General features: G+C 41.8%; 1 protein-coding gene across 15 annotated transcripts in view; it reads left to right on the top strand.

Annotated features, from left to right (window-relative positions):
* The window catches only part of MBNL2 (muscleblind like splicing regulator 2), a 182,628-nt gene that overhangs the window by 81,028 nt on the left and 83,385 nt on the right, over window positions 1-18,215 (top strand). For 14 of the 15 annotated variants that reach the window (XM_044284674.1, XM_044284675.1, XM_044284670.1 and 11 more), the window contains one exon: window positions 15,356-16,147. In XM_044284674.1, the coding sequence (XP_044140609.1) occupies window positions 15,974-16,147 (174 nt within the window). In that variant the 5' untranslated portion in view covers window positions 15,356-15,973. Of the gene's footprint in view, window positions 1-15,154; window positions 15,272-15,355; window positions 16,148-18,215 lie in introns of those variants that run through there. The other variant, XM_044284662.1, reaches the window with a different exon arrangement.

Below are 18,215 nucleotides of genomic sequence, written 5' to 3'. Positions count from 1 at the left end.
TTTTTCCAAGCTGGTGCAATGTGTTTTTCACTGAAGCCCCATTCACTTTTATGGGGCCAGGACTGCGTGAAAAACGCTGAATATAGAACATGCTGCGTTTTTCATTGAAATTAATGGGTCAGGATTCAGCGCAGGTACTATGCGTTCTCTTTATTCATCGCCTAAGTCCTCATGCACACAAACTTGTTTTCTTTCCGTGTCCGTTCCGTTCTTTTTTTGCGGACCGTATGTGCAACCATTCATTTACAGTGGGATGCAAAAGTTTGGGCAACCTTGTTAATCGTCATGATTTTCCTGTATAAATTTGTCATCATTTATAAGTTTCCCTCCTCTTTTAATTTTCTCTGAAGAGTAGCAACATGGGGGTCTCAAAACAACCCTCAAATGACCTGAAGACAAAGATTGTTCACCATCATGGTTTAGGGGAAGGATACAGAAAGCTGTCTCAGAGATTTCAGCTGTCTGTTTCCACAGTTAGGAACATATTGAGGAAATGGAAGACCACAGGCTCAGTTCAAGTTAAGGTTCGAAGTGGCAGACCAAGAAAAATCTCGGATAGACAGAAGCGACGAATGGTGAAAACAGTCAGAGTCAACCCACAGACCAGCACCAAAGACCTACAACATCATCTTGCTGCAGATGGAGTCACTGTGCATCGTTCAACCATTCGGCGCACTTTACACAAGGAGATGCTGTATGCAAGAGTGATGCAGAGGAAGCCTTTTCTCTGCCCACAGCACAAAAAGTGCCGCTTGAGGTGGGCTAAAGTACATTTGGACAAGCCAGCTTCATTTTGGAATAAGGTGCTGTGGACTGATGAAACTAAAATTGAGTTATTTGGCATAACAAGTGGCGTTATGCATGGAGGAAAAAGAACACAGCATTCCAAAAAAAACACCTGCTACCTACAGTAAAATATGGAGGTGGTTCCATCATGCTGTGGGGCTGTGTGACCAGTGCAGGGACTGGGAATCTTGTCAAAGTTGAGGGACGCATGGATTCCACTCAGTATCTGTGGTGTGACTTAAAGAGAGCTGTCCATGCTCGGAAGCCATCAAACCTGAATGAACTAAAGATGTTTTGTAAAGAGGAATGGTCCAAAATACCTTCAACCAGAATCCAGACTCTCATTGGAACCTACAGGAAGCGTTTAGAGGCTGTAATTTCTGCAAAAGGAGGATCTACTAAACATTGATTTCATTTCTTTTTTGTGGTGCCCAAATGTATGCACCTGCCTAATTTTGTTTAAACAATTATAGCACGCTTTCTGTAAATCTAATAAACTTCATTTTGCTTCTCAAATATCACTTTGTGTGTCTCCTATATGATATATTTAACTGACATTTTTTATCGTAACAACCAACGATTTATACAGGAAAATCATGACGATTAACAAGGTTGCCCAAACTTTCGCATGCCACTGTAAATGGGTCTGCCCAAAAAACGGAAGGTACACCGCGTGCATCCGTTCCGCAAAAAAATAGAACATGTCCGCATTACGGACAAGGATAGTACTGTTCTATCAGGGGCCAGCTGTTCCGTTTCACAAAATACAGAATGCACACGGAAGTCATCCGTATTTTTGGCAGATCTGTTTTTTGTGGACAACAAAATACATACGGTCATGTGCATGAGGCCTAAGAGCCAGGAAGCGGTGGACATAAGGGGCTGCCTACAGCTTGTTTTAGATGATTTGTACATCTAGCATGTGCATTAAACATATACAGAAAAATCATGGTACAAATTAATGCAATTTTATGCATTTGTTTCTGTTTTTAAAACTTACTGTATATTTTTAAGGTATTGGCATACACTTTGATATGTTTGTGTCCTTTTAAAAAATAAATAAATAATACGTTTTTACTGTTTATACACATGGGGAAAAAATTATTAAAAATATACCTTTAAAGAAAAAGTGTCTTTATTGCCCACAGCAACTGATCACAGAACAAGTTTAATTTATTAAGGTTTATAAGAAATAAAAGCTGTGCTGTGATTGGTTGCTATGGTTAACAAAGACAGTTTTTTTTTTCTTTTAGTCATTTTCATAAATTGGCCTTACAGTTTTTAAAATTTGGAAAAGCCTTTTAAGCAGGCCTATATACAGAGCAGGTGTGCTGTTCTGTGTGGCCCCCAACCATCTGGTCACTGACATACTTCTCGGAGTCTGGTGGCTGCTCACATATCAGAGATAAGAGGAGTTTCACACAGCATGGGAGCAGTGATGAGCAAGCATTAATGGTTGACTTTGTGACCATCTCTGGAATCTGACTCCTATGTGACACTCCGAAGAGGACCAGATGAGGTGGCCATACATATGTGTGGCTATTTTCACCGTAGTGTATGGGAGTAGGAACTCAAATAATCTACAAAAATAGCCACATGGTCACCTCACCACCTCAATTCTTTTTAGATGTCACACGAGCGAGAGACCCTCATTCTGGCACTATATGGGCATGGGCTTGGAGAGAGTTGCATCCATGCATGGTCTCTTTCTTTCTAAAGTGTGAATGGGTGAAAGGGAGCTCCCATTCTCTAGATAGGTGGGAGTCCTGGAACCGTCACCTGTTTAACATTTATGGCATATACTTCCAATATATTATAAATGTGTCACATGGTATTAACCTTTTAAGTTTTATTGAGCCCTGTGAGATTGGTTTAGTCTGGCAGAGTGGCCCTTGGTCCAGAAAGTGTTGTATTTCCCTGATTTAGAGCATTCAGTTTAAATTTATCTCAGATGGCCCTTAACAGAGTACAAAATGCCACTTCGTTAGGGATATTACATGCTCACAAAGTGACAGTCTGTTGTTACTAAGGGACAAGTAAGAACATTTTACTGGCACAGAAGGCAGAAGTGTTGTCACGAGGATAAAGGAGTATAGAACAGGTTCTAAGCCTCTACAATCAAGCTTGGAAACTCAGCAAAAAAAAAGGGACAAGTAAAAGGGACATTTATGGACGCTAAATCGCCTTTCAGTAGACTTGTGGCAGTTCTCCCTTGATTTTATTTTACACAAAAATAGAACATTACATGGCTGTAGACTAGTGTCTGTTTTAGGCTTTTACTTGTTTACTTGGACTTGGCTAAATAGTTCTCCATGTATGGCTAGGTGCCTCAGCTCCAGGGAGGCAATAACTCATCCTAGTCACAGAAAGCTGGCATAAACCATTGTCTCACACTTCATAAACACAAATTACAACTAATACCAACTCTTTCCTCTATTCCTATAGTATTCACCTCTTCTAGCAGTGTTTTGAGGTAACTAATGCTACAAAATGGACAGGGTATTAATGTATATTCACGGCAAGGACTAGCAGTTATAATAAGCTTTTCTTATGCAGCTAATTATTTAATTATAATTATTATTGTTATTTATTATCAAAGCGCCATTCATTCCATAGCACTGTATATATGAAAAGGGCTATACATACATAATACAGACAATTGCACTAAGCATAAACAAGACGCGTAACAAACTGGTACAGAAGGAGAGCGGGACCTACCTGTGAGGGCTTACAATCTACTTGGTATAGGAAAAGGACACAGTAGGTGAGGGTGAAGTTGGTCATGGCAGTATAGAGGCAGCAGGGTCACTGGTAGGTGATTCCACTGTAGGTGAGAGTCTGATATGTTGGGGTAGCAAGTTCCAGAGTGTGGGGGATGCATGGGAGAAATCTTGGAGGCGATTGTAGGAAGAGGAGATAAGAGGAGGGGAGAGAAGGAGGTCTTGTGAGGATCGGAGAATGTGTGTGGGGATGTATCGGGAAAGTAGCTCAGAGATGTAGGGAGGGGCCAGGTTGTGGATGGCCTTGTATATATTTGTTAGTATTTTGAAGTGAATTTGCTGGGCAATGGGGAGCCAGTGAATGGATTGGCAGAGGAGAGAGGCAGAGGAGTAACAGGGTGAGAGGTGGATTAGTTGGGCAGCAGAGTTGATGATAGATTGGAGGGGTGCGAGAGTTCTAGATGGAAGGCCACAGAGGAGAATGTTGCAGTAGTCTAGGCGGGAGGTGATGAGGGCATGTACAAGCATTTTTGCAGATTCAAAGTTAAGGAAAGCGCAGATGTGGGAGATGTTTTTGAGTTGGAGGTGGCAGGTGGTAGAAAGGACTTGGATGTGTGGACAGGAGAGGGCAGAATCCAAGGTCACTTCAAGGCAGCAGACTTGGTTGACCGGGGCCGTGTGCAGCCATTGATCATGATAGATAGGTCTGTTGGGGGTTTGAGCAAGATGGGGGAAAGATGATGAATTCTGTTTTATCCATGTTAAGTTTTAAAAAGCGAAGGGAGAAGAAGGATGATATAGAAGATAGACATTGTGGGATTCTGGATAGTAAGGTGGTGATGTCTGAACCAGAGAGGTAGATTTGTGTGTCGTCAGCATAAGGCCTCATGCACACGGCCGTTGTTTGGGTCCGCATGGGTCCGCGGCTTGGATGCGGACCCATTCACTTCAATGAGGCTGCAAAAGATGCGGACAGCACTCCATGTGCTGTCCGCATCCGTGGCTCCGTTCCGCGGCCCCGCTAAAAAAATATAACATGTCCAATTCTTGTCCTTGCCTTGCGGAAGGCAACACAGGCGGCTTCCGTTTTTTGCGGACCGCAAAAAACGGCACGGGCGTGTGCATGAGGCCTAAGAGTGATACTGAAAGCCATGGGACTCTTTGAGATGTCCCAGGCCAAAAGTTTAGATAGAGAAGAGCAGGGGTCCTAGGACAGAGCCTTGCGGGACACCAACAGAGAGGGAATTAGACGAGGAGGTGGTGTGAGACTGGAAGACGCTAAACGTCCGGTCTGTGAGGTATGATGTGATCCAGGAGAGGGCCAGGTCAGTGATGCCTAGAGATGAGAGAGTTTGCAACAGAAGGGAGTGGTCGACAGTGTTGAACGCAGAGGATAGGTCAAGGAGAAGGAGGACAGAATAATGTTTTTTTGGTTTTGGCTGTTAGGTCATTGGTGAATTTGTTAAGGGCAGTCTCAGTCGAGTGATGGGGTCGGAAGCCAGATTGTAGCCAGTCAAAGAGGGAGCAGGAGGAGAGGTGAGAGGACAGTGTTGAATGAAAATGTTGTTCAAGTAGCTTTGAGGCATACGGAAGAAGTGATATGGGGCGATAACTGGACAAAGAAGATGGGTCAAGTGAAGGCTTTTTGAGGATGGGTGTAATGGTAGCATGTTTAAAAGCAGAGGGGAAGACACCAGAGGTTAGTGATAGGTTGAAGAGATGAGTTAGGGCTGGAATAAACACTGTGGTGAGGTTAGGGATGAGGTAGGATGGGATTGGGTCAAGTGCACAGATGGTGAGATGTGATCTGGAGAGTAGAGTGAAGAGTTTTTCTTCTGTAATGGTGGAGAAGCGGGTTTTGGGAGAAGTGGACCGAGCAGTTGTGTAGAGGGTCTGTGGGAATTGTGTACTAAAGCTGTCTCTGATGTTGACTATCTTTTGTTTGAAGTATTTGGCAAAGTCCTAAGATGAGAGGAGAGGGTGGGGTGCTGGGGGACGGAGAAGGGAGTTAAAAGTGTTAAAAAGTTGTTTAGGGCCGTGGGCTAGGGAAGATATGATAGATGAGAAGTAGGCATGTTTTGCATCAGCGAGTGAGGATTTGAACATGAGGAGGGATTGCTTGCTAATAACGGAATCTATCAGAATTAAACCAACGTTTTGTAAATTTTTACTACAATTAGTGTTCTGCAAATTTGCAACAAATATATTCATATGTGAGATGACAGCAAAATGAAGAAGTGCTGAAGAACTGGTGTATTTACAGAACAGCTATTGACCAGCTTTTCGTGAGTTATGCCTCATTCACCTCATTCACGTCAGTGTTTGGTCAGTGATTTCAATCAGTGATTTAAAGCCAAAACCAGGTGTGGCTCTAAACACAGAACAGGAGCAGATCTTTCCCATTATGTCTGTGGAGGCTCCAGTCCTGGTTTTGGCTCACAATCACTGATGGAAATCACTGACCGAACACTGACAAGTGAATGAGGCTTAAGGCCTCATGCACACGACCATGTCTGTATTGCAGTCTGCAAACCATGGATCTGTTTTTGTTTAAAATCTGTTTTTATTGAAAGGTACATTCAACAGTCAAGAACAACAAGAATAAATGTACACTTGTAGTAGTAACACTCATTATTAGAAGAAGGTACGGACAATCCTTACAGATTCTGGCGTGCAAACCTTTGTTTATATAAAAGTAGGTACTGACATTGCAAAATATAGCTAATAAGGCAAATAACAATAATGTAACTAGAGGAGGAATATTGTGCATCTAGAGATCGTTACATCCTCCAATTAACTCTATAAGGTACATAAACAAAGAACAAATTGCTCCGGTGATGACCTATCTGTTGATACAGTGGGATATATAAGGGTTAAGGAAGGAAGGGGGGGTATAAAAGAGAGGATTTAGATTAGAATATATTGGATGCCACTCAATGATAGCGCACTAGATTAGGTGAGACTCCTAATCATCCCAAGAAAACCCTTTTTGTTAAAAAAGCCTAGCCATGGGGTCCACACCTGAAGAAATCTTGATCTGGAGTGAGTTTCCCAACTTGCCAGCTCCTCAAACCTACAGATTTGGTGCACTTTACTGACCCACTGCTCAAGGGTGGATGTAGAGGTCGACCTGCAATGCAGAGGAACAAGCAACTTGGCTGCTGTTATAAAAGTTGTAGTTAGGTCTTGTTTAGCAGGGCAGAAAGGCCTCCTTCAGAGCCAGAGGAGGACAAATTTTTCATCTAGGATAGCCCCTGACTTGGGGCAAATCTGGCGTACTGCCTCTTCTATATTCGACCAAAACTTATTAATCTTCCCACACTCCCAGAAGATATGTGAAATAGTTCCAACTCCAACACAAACCATGGATCTGTAAAATACAGTTGAATTTTTCTCACTCCCATCACTAGAAATTACTATTCTCGTTCACAACGGGGGCAAAAATAGGACATGTTCTGTTATTTGTGGAACCCATAGAAATGAATGAGTCCCTGTGTCCAGACATAGAGGAGATTTTATTAATCAGATTTGCAGCAAAAACGTGATGGCAAAATTTCAGACACTTGGTCCTTTACTAAGTGATGGTTGGTATAAGCCACTAATGTTAGCGTAACCTCCCAGCAAAAACCTTTCAGGAAATAGTGTTTTTTTAGTGGCCCAGAAATAAAATCTTTCCTAGACAGAAAAACATTCTAGCCACATTAGCTAAATGGCTTCTGGGATTTATCCAGCCCTGTCATACGATATCCATGATTGCACGTTGTGATCACCCAAGGGCAGTCATGGCTGGTTAGCGTCTGTGGTTACAGATTCTTCTTACATTTGTAAAAGGAAGTTGCTGTCATGCATGACTTTCATTTATGACGTCGGAATATATCACTTGTTGCTTTGAGTCTGAAATATCATCTTATATACACTACGACGATGGTAGCATTATATTTTTATATTATATTTTTATATTGCAGAGGTTTCGACTCTCAACCCATCTGTAGGTCACAAGACACTTTCAGATGTGACAGGTGGTACTGAACCACCTATTAAAGATATGAACAAGTAATGGAACTTACTATATGTTACTACCAGTAACATGGTTTAGACATTAGTTTCAGATTAATGTTATGTGTCTGCAGGTGCCAATAGCTGGGGAGCTATGTAAGGAAGCCCACAATTGACATGTCCAAGCCACTGGTTAAGGAACACTGGCCTGTGATAAATGTCGGTCTGCTATTGCAATCATTCACTAAACACGAAAGACAAAAAATGCCTTGGGCCTTTGGTCTGGGAAAAGTAATTTCATCCTTCCCCGCATGAGTGATAACAAATAATGTAAAACGTTCATTAGATGGACTGAGCGAGTATGTTGACTACGGCTTGATTACACTGTCATCTCTCAAACATTACTATGTATATGGCTATTAGCATGTATTTTAAAGGGGTTCTCCACTTTGAACTGTCCATGTTAGAAGAGTCCCTTGAAAATAAGCAAATCACAGTCTCCCAGTGAGGACCCCAGCAATCAGCATTTATTTGTGGGGTAACTGGCTGTAAGTGTTCAGTTTTCCTGCAGTGCCACCACAGGGGAAATGAAGCATTATACACTGGCCATTCTAATCAATTGTACACTATATGACTATGATGATTTGTTCTTGGATGATGTATTTTTAAATATGTCATATACTGATCTTGTAATCACGTTAAAGTTTTTTATCATATATTTCATGCACATTTCTTATATGACACTTAATTGTAATTATGATGTCACTGATTCGGGATAAATAAACTGACCTGGTAGTAGTAGGTGGGAGCTAGGGCTGCAACAATTAATCAAAGTTATCGATAATATTCGATAACGGGATTCATTATCGAATGTTATCGATTGTTCAAATAATTGTTAGCTGTAGCCCTAGTGGGAGCTAAAACTATCAGTCGGAATACTGCAGTCCCTTCTGCTACTACTAAGGCCTCTTTCACACGACAGTATGTCCATTTCAGTGTTTTGCGGTCCGTTTTTCACGGATCCGTTGTTCCGTTTTTTGCTTCCGTTGTGTTTCCGTTTCCGTTCCGTTGTTCCGTTCCGTTTTTCCGTATGGCAAATACAGTATACAGTAATTTCATATAAAAAATTGGGCTGGGCATAACATTTTCAATAGATGGTTCCGCAAAAAACGGAACGGATACGGAAGACATACGGATGTATTTCCGTATGCATTCCGTTTTTTTGCGGACCCATAGACTTTAATGGAGCCACGGAACGTGATTTGCGGCCAAATATAGGACATGTTCTATCTTTAAACGGAACGGAAAAACGGAAATACGGAAACGGAATGCACACAGAGTTTTTTGCGGAACCATTGAAATGAATGGTTCCGTATACGGACCGTATACGGACCGCAAAAAACGGCCCGCAAAACGGAAAAAAAAAACGGTCGTGTGAAAGAGGCCTAAGTCTGGACCCTTGATCTTGGTTTGGATCGCTTCCACCAATCTTCTTTTATTTTACCAAGTGCTGCTTTAATGTTTTATTTATCAGGAAATTAGACTTTTCACATTGCATTAAATTCTCTATGTAGCCAAATGTCAGATATATGGCTGGAGGAGGCTGCCTGTGGCGGCCTTGCAAAGGATTATTAACAATTCACGACCCTGCCATTTTTCACCTTAAGGACCAGGCCATTTTTTGCTAATCTGACATGTGTCACTTCATGTTGTAATAACTTTAAAACTCTTTTACTTATCCAAGCCATTCTGAGACTGTTTTCTCGTCACATATTGTTCTTCATGACAGTGGTAAATTTGAGTCAAAATATTTCATTTTTATTTATAAAAAAAATACAAAATTTACCAAAGATTTTGAAAAATTAGCAATTTTCTAAATGTCAATTTCTATGCTTTTAAAACAGATAGTGATACCTCCTAAAATAGTTATTTCTTTACATTTCCCATATGTCTACTTCATGTTTGGATCATTTTGTAGAATGACATTTTCTTTTTTTGGGATGTTAGTATAACCTAGTAGGCTTAGAAGTTTAGAAGCAAATCTTTCTGAAAATTTCCAAAACCAACTTTTTAAGGACCAGTTCAGGTCTGAAGTCACTTTGTGAGGCTTACATAATAGAAACCACCCATAAATGGCCATTTTAGAAACTACACCCCTCAATGTATTCAAAACTGATTTTACAAACTTTCTTAACCCTTTAGGTGTTCCACAAGAATTAAAGGAAAATGTAGATAAAATTTCTGAATTTCACTTTTTTGGAAGATTTTCCATTTTAATAAAAAAAATTCAGTAACAAAGCAAGGGTTAAAAGCCAAAAAAACTCAATATTTATTACCTCGATTCTGTAGTTTACAGAAACACCCCATATGTGGTTGTAAACTGCAGATGGATGAGTCCTTTTGTGTTGTGATGAGTTCTTAGCTGTATTCTCATGGAGGGCAGTGATGTCAGCAGGTTGCAGGTCCCTGTAAACACATGGCACGATGTGACCCTCCTTCAGAGAAAAGACACGCCCGCTTTCTGGCACAAGCCTTTTAAACTGTAGCTGGCCCCTCATCTTCCCGCCTCTGGGAAGGGTCCCTCCTCCCTGCTGATCCTGGCAGCTCAATGACCTACAAAACACTTTAGGGTTCATAGCTCCAGACCAGAAGGTCACAGGGAGATGGTTCTGGGACCAACCGACCCGCCTGGGTTCTGGCTACAAGCAGAGTCCAAGCATGGTACCATTATTTAGTAACAGCCAAAAAAAAAACTCAATATTTATTGCCCTGATTCTGTAGTTTACAGAAACACCCCATATATGGTCGTAAACTGCTGTACGGGCACAGGGCACAGGGCAGAGCGCAAAAGGAAAGGAACAACATATGGTTTTTGGAGGGCAGATTTCACTGAGATCATTTTAAGTTGCCATGTCACATTTGAAGACCCCCTTATGCACCCCTAGATTAGAAACACCAAAAAAAGACCCCATTTTGGATACTACGGGATAAGGTGGCAGTTTTGTTGGTACTATTTTAGGGTACATATGATTTTTGGTTGCTCTATATTACACTTTTTGTGAAGCAAGGTAACAAAAAATAGCTGTTTTGGCACCGTTTTTATTTTTTGTTATTTACAATATTCATCTGACAGGTTAGATCATGTGGTATTTTTATAGAGCAGGTTGCTACAGACATGACAATACCAAATATGACTACTTTCTTTGGTTGTTTGTTTCAGTTTTACATAATAAAGCATTTAAACAAAAAAATTATTTTGTGTCTCCATATTCTGAAAGCCATAGTTTTTTTATTTTTTGGGCGACTGTCTTATGTAGGGGCTTATTTTATTTTTATTTTCGTTATGAGATGACGGTTTGATTGGTACTAATTTAGGGAGCATATGACTTTTTGATCGCTTGGTCTTACACTTTTTGTAATGTAAGGGGACATAAAATGGCTTTTTTGACACACTTTATATATTATTTATTTTTTACCGGTGTTCACCTGAGGGGTTAGGTCATGTGATATTTTTATACAGCAGGTTCTTAGGCCTCTTTCACACGAGTGTGACGGATTAGGTCCAGATGCGTTCAGGATGCATTAAGTGAAACTCGCACCATTTTGCAAGCAAGTTTAGTCAGTTTTGTCTGCGATTGCTTTCAGTTGTTACTTTTTTTCCATACGGTGTAATGCGATTTGATGCGTTTTTAACGCACGTGATAAAAAACTAAAGGTTTACAAACAACATCTTCTAACAACCATCAGTGAAAAACGCATTGCATCTGCACTTGCTTCCGGATGCAATGCGTTTTTCACTGAAGCCCCATTCACTTCTATGGGGTCAGGGCTGCGTGAAAAACGCTGAATATAGAACATGCTGCGTTTTTCACGCAGCGCAGAAGTGATGTGTGAAAAAAAACGCTCATGTACACAGACCCATTGAAATTAATGAGTCAGGATTCAGTGCGGGTGCTATGCGTTCACGTCACGTATTGCACCCGCTCAGAATACTCGCTCGTTTGAAAGGGGCCTTACGGATGTGGCGATACCTAAAATATATAGTTTTTTTTTATTTATTTAAGTGTTACACAATAAAACTCTATTATTTTTTGGGCGATTGTCTTAGGTAGGGTATCGTTTGATTGGCACTAATTTGGGGTGCATATGAATTTTTTATTGCTTGCTATTACACTTTTTGTGATGTAAGGTGACAAATAATGGCTTTTTAACACCGTTTTATTTTTTTTTATTTTTACCGTAGTCACCTGAGGGGTTAGGTCATGTGGTATTTTGTTTTAGTATCTCCATATTCTGGCAGCCATAGTTTTTTTATTTTTTGGGCAATTGTCTTTTTTTGCAGGATGAGGTGACAGATTGGTACTATTTTGGGGGGCTTACGCCTTTGCGATCGCTTGGTGTTGCACTTTTAGTGATGTAATGTGACAGCTTTTATTTTATTTTTTTGACTTTGTTCCCCTGAGGGGTTAGGTCATGTGATATTTTTATAGAACCGGTCGATATGGACGCAGCGATACCTAATATGTCTACTTTTCTTTTTTTCCCCTATTGTTTACAATCAGTACTTTATTTTGGGAAAAGGACGCTTTTTTTTTTTTACTTGAAACTTTTAATTTGTTTTGTAAAATGTTATATTTTTTTCTTTTTTTCACTCTATTTTTTGTCCCACTCTGGGATTTCAACTTTTGAGGTCTGAAATTCTTTACAATGCATTACAATACCTCTGTATTATAATACATTGGCTGTAAGTGTATTGTAATACACTTACAGCCAGCTTGCCTGTGAGATTCAGGGGGATGGATCTCACAGGCTGTCACGGAAGGCAGCCACGATGCCTAAGGCCTCTTTCACATGGGCGTCCCAGATTTCCTCCGGATGTGTAGAGTGCGCATTACGGGAAACCCACGGGAGTGCGTATGCAATTTCAGTCAATTTTTACTGCGATTGCGTTGTGTTGTTCAGTTTTTATCGTGCAGGTGCAATGCGTTTTGCACGCGCATAATAAAGAACTGAATGTGGTGCCCGGACTTCTTCACTGAAGTTCGGGTTTGGGTTAGGTGTTCTGTAGATTTTTATTATTTTCCCTTATAACATGGTTATAAGGGAAAATTATAACATTCTTAAAGGGGTTGTCCGGGTTCAGAGCTGAACCCGGACATACCCTTAATTTCACCCAGGCAGACCCCCTGATGTTAGCATCGGAGCATCTCATGCTCCGATGTGCTCCCTTGCCCTGCGCTAGATCGCGCAGGGCAAGGGCTCTTTTGTTTACAATAACACACTGCCGTGCAGAAGGCAATAAAATGGCTTGGGCAGCGCTAAAGCACGGCCATCAGAGCCGGTGACATCACCGGGCTTCCTGGCAGCCCCATGGAGAGCCCCGTTCGTCATCGGAACTCCTGAAAATGCCTTTGCCCTGTGCTATTTAGCGCAGGTCAAAGGAGAGCATCGGAGCATGAACTGCTCCGATGCTCAAGTCAGGGGCTGCCTGGGTGAAAATGGAGGTATGTCCGGGTTCAGCTCTGAACCCGGGCAACCCCTTTAAGAATGTTATTATTAATGCAGAATGCTTACTAAAATGTCGATTGAGGGATTAAAAAAAATAAAAAAATAACTCACCTCATCCACTTGTTCGCACAGTCGGCATCATCTTCTTCTTTCAGGACCTGCAAAAGGACCTTTGATGACGTAATCGTGCTCACCACGTGGTGAGCACCGTGATGTCACCGCAGGTCCTGCTGAATGAAGATAGAAGATCCTTCTATCTTCATTCAGCAGTACCTGCGCTGACGTTGCCACGCTCACCACGTGGTGAGCGCGATTACGTCATCAAAGGTCCTTTTGCAGGTCCTGAAAGAAGAAGAAAGAAGGCGATGCCAGGTGCGCGATCAAGTGGATAAGGTGAGGTAATTTTTTTTCTTTTTTAACCCATTAAAATCAACATTTTAGTAAGCATTCTGTTTTAAGAACGCTATTATTTTCCCTTAAAACCATGTTATAAGTGAAAATAATACAGTGAATTTACTTTAATTGGGTCCGGGGTTGCTCATCCCTATCATCTCCTAGCAACTATGCATGAAAATCGCACACCATCCAGAACATGCTGCGATTTTTACGCAACGCACAAGTGATGCGTGAAAATCACTGCTCTTCTGCACAGTCCCATTGACGTGAATGGGTCCGGATTCAGTGCGGGTACAGTGCGTTCACCTCACGCATTGCATCCGCGCGGAAAACTCGCCCCGTGTGAAAGGGGCCTAAGGAAGGCATCGGGCTGCCTTCCCTGCCATCGGCTCCTCGTCACGGCAGCGTGGGAACCCAATGGACACCCGGCAGGATCCCGCACGTGCTGCGGTCAATGCTGACCTTGGCAGTGCGAGGATTAATGCGCCGGCATCTGTGTTTTCACTGATGCCGGCGCTACAGCAGGGGTCCGGCTATTAATGACTGCCAGACCCCTGCTGCTGATCAGGCAGGTGCAGCTCCTGCACCCTCCCGATCAGTCCACCGTACATGTACGCCGCGGGTCCTTATGGGGTTAAATAGGATGTCTGAGGTGTGCTGAAAAATGTCTTCCTCCAGTAACCAGTCTTATCTTTATTATCTCTGGTTTTAGATCTTCTACTTAGGCTACTTTCACATCCGGAAGGATTCAGCAAAAACGCTTTCGTTAACTGATAATACAACCATCTGCATCTGTTATGAACGGATCCGGTTGTATTATCTCTAACATAGCCAAGACGGATCAGTCAATGGAGGACGGATCCATGCAGTTGAGAAAGGCTGGACAGGCTGAAACGCGTCCTGTAAATTTTGTAGTTGAAATAAAGAGTATAACATATATTAAAGACAAGAACACTTGCTGGGATTTTTTTCGTTGGATTTGATATGGGGATTGTCCCTTCCCGTGCAGCGTGAATAAGGATCGTGAGCTGTTGATTTTCCTCTCCGTTTTCTATTGTGGCAGAGAAAACAAATACGTCCCCATTGACTTGCATTGGGGGTCATGCCGGATCCGTCTTGCTCCGCATCGCAGGATGGAAAGCAAACTACAACATGTTGCGGTTTTCTCTCCGGTATGGGGACGCAACTAAACAAAACGGAATGCATTTAGGAGCATCCCGTTCTGTTCAGTTCAGTTTTGTCCTCATTGACAATAAATGGGGACAAAACTGAAGCATTTTTTTCCGCTATTGAGCCCCTATGACAGATCTCAATACTGGAAAACTAAAACGCTAGTGTGAAAGTAGCCTTATTTGCTCATGAATGTCATTAAGAGTTCCTTTTCGTGACATAGTGGGCGTTTAAAGACAGCTAAAAGTCAGGAACTATAGCAAATTCTGTTATCCATCGTTTCTAGTTTCCTTGCTCTTTACATGCATTACTGTCAAGCTAATCTCTCCTGCCTTGATAACTTCATGGTGGTTAATATTAGCAAGCAGAGTGGTTCTTATGTACAGAAAATATATTCCCTAAGACTAAAATCTGCTATTAATGGGAGTCTTACTATATTGGTTAGGAGGCTAAGCACATTAGAGTGAATTGTTTTCGAGGTGGCTTGTCTAATTATTGTGTCTGCAACATTCATCCATTTCTGAGTCACTCCCATGTGCTGGATGGATGCCTAGAATATTACAGCAATATGTGCTCCAATTGGTTCTTCTGCTGTCGTGCAAATCTTCTCGGGGAAGGCCGACTTTTTTTATTTTTTATCTGAACAGAGACTTGTATTATGCAGTTGGTTTCAGTGACACTGCCTCGTTGGATAGGTGGGGTTAGTTGTTGATCTGATTTTATTTTAACCTATCTTTTTTGTCATTATTAACCTTGTGTATGCTCTGTTTGTCTTTTAGATTTACTACTTATTTGGAAAGTGCCTGCTTCCAAAGTTACATCTGCCAGTAAGTGCTCAACGAAGTCACGTTAAATGCCAAACACCCAAGATCCTGCCATGAAGTTTATCTAAAATTACCTTGTATGTCTACTGTGTTGTTGCCAATGACTCACCGAGAAATGGACTAAATATCTGCGGCATAGGGGACGTAGGCTCTTTCCAGTGAAGAGTGTGGATTTCCTAAAAAGGCCAATATTCAATTTCATCTTACTGAAGAGTAACCAAGAGAAGACATATATATTCCAGACAGGACCACCATTAGGCTGGAAGCACTTTATGGAGAGCAGCTAAGTGGTAATCCCACCCTGATATTTCCATCCCTGGAGGTCTCAGAGTATGTTGTCTTCTCAGCCAAATTTTCTGAAGTAGTGCATTTTGATTGATGACTGACTAAATGCAGATTAATTGGCTTTTCTCATGCAGCTTTGCGTGTTTTGGACTCTATTCAGCAGTTCAGTCCATCTAACGCAATTACATTTTTATTGCACTGAAGCTTGCTGAGGAAGGCTCCAAGCTCCAGCTGACTTAAGTTACAAAGTCACCAGGCAGACTTCAGCTTCTGTGCCGTTTCTACAGCATGGCTTTGAATGTAGCTCCAGTAAGAGACACTAAATGGCTGACCCTTGAAGTATGCAGGCAGTTCCAGAGGGGGACATGTTCAAGATCTGATGAGGAATGCAAATTTGCACATCCACCTAAAAGTTGTCAGGTTGAAAATGGACGTGTTATTGCCTGCTTTGATTCCCTGAAGGTAAGAGAGTATTTTATTATTTCAATAAAGTTCATTAATGTATCTAAAGAAATGTCGTTAATTATACTCCCAAAGGCTATTCCTCGGCGCAGTTCATGCTCAATGTATTTTTGGGACAAGGGTCATTCTTCGAATTGTCTAATGATCCTTAATTTAAAAAAAACTATGTTATATTGTAAGCCTAACAACTGAGATTTTGTAATAATTTATGCATTAAGATCAGGAGCAGACTGCCATAGACTGTTCAGGGAAATTTCCCAGTGGGCCAATGCCCGGGTGGCCCCCGAGCCCCCTTCACAGCTGCTGGCCAGGTACATATCGATCTAATGCTCTCAGCATTAATTAATGCTAGGAGCATCAGGTACTTATGTCTTGGCCAGCAGCCCGGTGCCCTCCTGAATTCAACTGTATCACCGTCCTCAATATGATGATAGGGCAGTATTTTATATTGAACTGTGGTATTTTGTTTTGCTGGGGCAGTATTCTGTGCTGCACTACGGTACTGCTGGCCCTTCTTATTTCTGTTGTCCCTGCCTACTTGTGGCTTGTGTTGCCCCGCTTTCTGTCAATTTGGACTCTCCTACAACATGGGGCCAATTTTAGGTTTTTAACCAGGGTCACTTTAGGTTCCCAGTCTGTCCCTAATTAAGATACATACTAAGGGCTCATTCAGATGGCCGTATGCTGTCTGCAAAAATGCAGATCCATTATTTTGCGGATTAAATGCTGTCCCATTCAGTTCTGTGGGGCCTTTTTCTTCCATTGCATGGCTCAGCAAAAAAATGAAACATGTCCTATACTTGTCAGTGCGGGTCCGCATTTTTGCGGACAGCATACGGCCGTCTGAATGAGCCCTAAATATGTATCAGTGTGAGGATCCGACAGGTTTCCGTCATAAATTCTGGCTTTCGGCTGGACAAATTCCGCTGTAGTCAATAGGGATCCGGCAGTGTCTGACTGTGCCGGATACGGTAACTCCAGTGGTCTGTTCCTCTGGTGGAAGGAACTGCTGTATTTGCCTACTGGAGATGTGAATGTAACCTTAAACAGATTTGAAAAAATACCTAAAAAGTGTTGCAAATCTGGGCATACATTGGTTTAAAAGGGTTTTCCAGATTCAGAATATTGATGATCCCATTAAAGCAGGCATCCTCAAACTGCGGCCCTCCAGCTGTTGCAAAACTACAACTCCCAGCATGCCCGAACAGCCTACAGGTATCAGCCTACAGCAGGGCATTGTGGGAGTTGTAGTTTTACAATGGCTGGAGGGCCGCAGTTTGAGGATGCTTGCATTAAAGTGAACTGAACAATGCTGCTATACCTTGCACTCACACAGGCATTGCACCCTCCTCAACATGTTGGTCTCCTGATTACAGACATTTTTAGAACTTGTATTGTAGTCCAGAGCTCCAGTCCAAATTCTGAATGCTTTGGACATTTCTCAGTACCCCTTGTTGTTTTATGGTTGGCACTGTGCAGTAATCTGACACTGGAAAACAAACTTCACCACTGCATTATAGGATATCAGCTACGCTGTCAGAGATGCATCTAGTTTGTTGACTGTTTCCAGTAGCAACTAGAAGAATTGTGAATGCAGTTAGAAAACAGGCTACAAGTCTGGTTTAAGATAAGAAATGCACATTTTATGCAGATTTTAAGTAACTTTAAAGGGGTTGCCCACCCTTGGTGAGTGTTTCTTTAAGCCCTGATGCTCCACTGCTGCCCTGCAGATCCCAGGTCTCCCCATGTCAACATCCGGTTTGACGCAGGACATGTGACCACTGCAGCCAATGATTAACCCCTTTAAAATAGTTATCAAAAGTGGACATATGCCTTAGGTACTCATATCTTGTATATAGAGCACAGACTGTCTGAAGAGTGTATGGAATTGGTCCAGTCATTATATGGTAATGCCACATTTGGGTCTTTGTGAAAAGCAGAGGAATACATGTTTCATGACTGATACACAATTGTTCACTGGATTGTGGTATATTGTTCAAAATTAAATTTACTTTACAATTTTTTTGTCATTAATGATATCCTGTCTCTAAAAATGACCAGTCATGTA

The sequence above is a fragment of the Bufo gargarizans genome, chromosome 3, assembly GCF_014858855.1.
Source record: "Bufo gargarizans isolate SCDJY-AF-19 chromosome 3, ASM1485885v1, whole genome shotgun sequence".
In the NCBI taxonomy this organism is placed as follows: Eukaryota; Metazoa; Chordata; class Amphibia; order Anura; family Bufonidae; genus Bufo; species Bufo gargarizans.
Note: the sequence above shows the minus strand (reverse complement) of the source record. Positions and strands in the feature narration are given on the sequence as shown.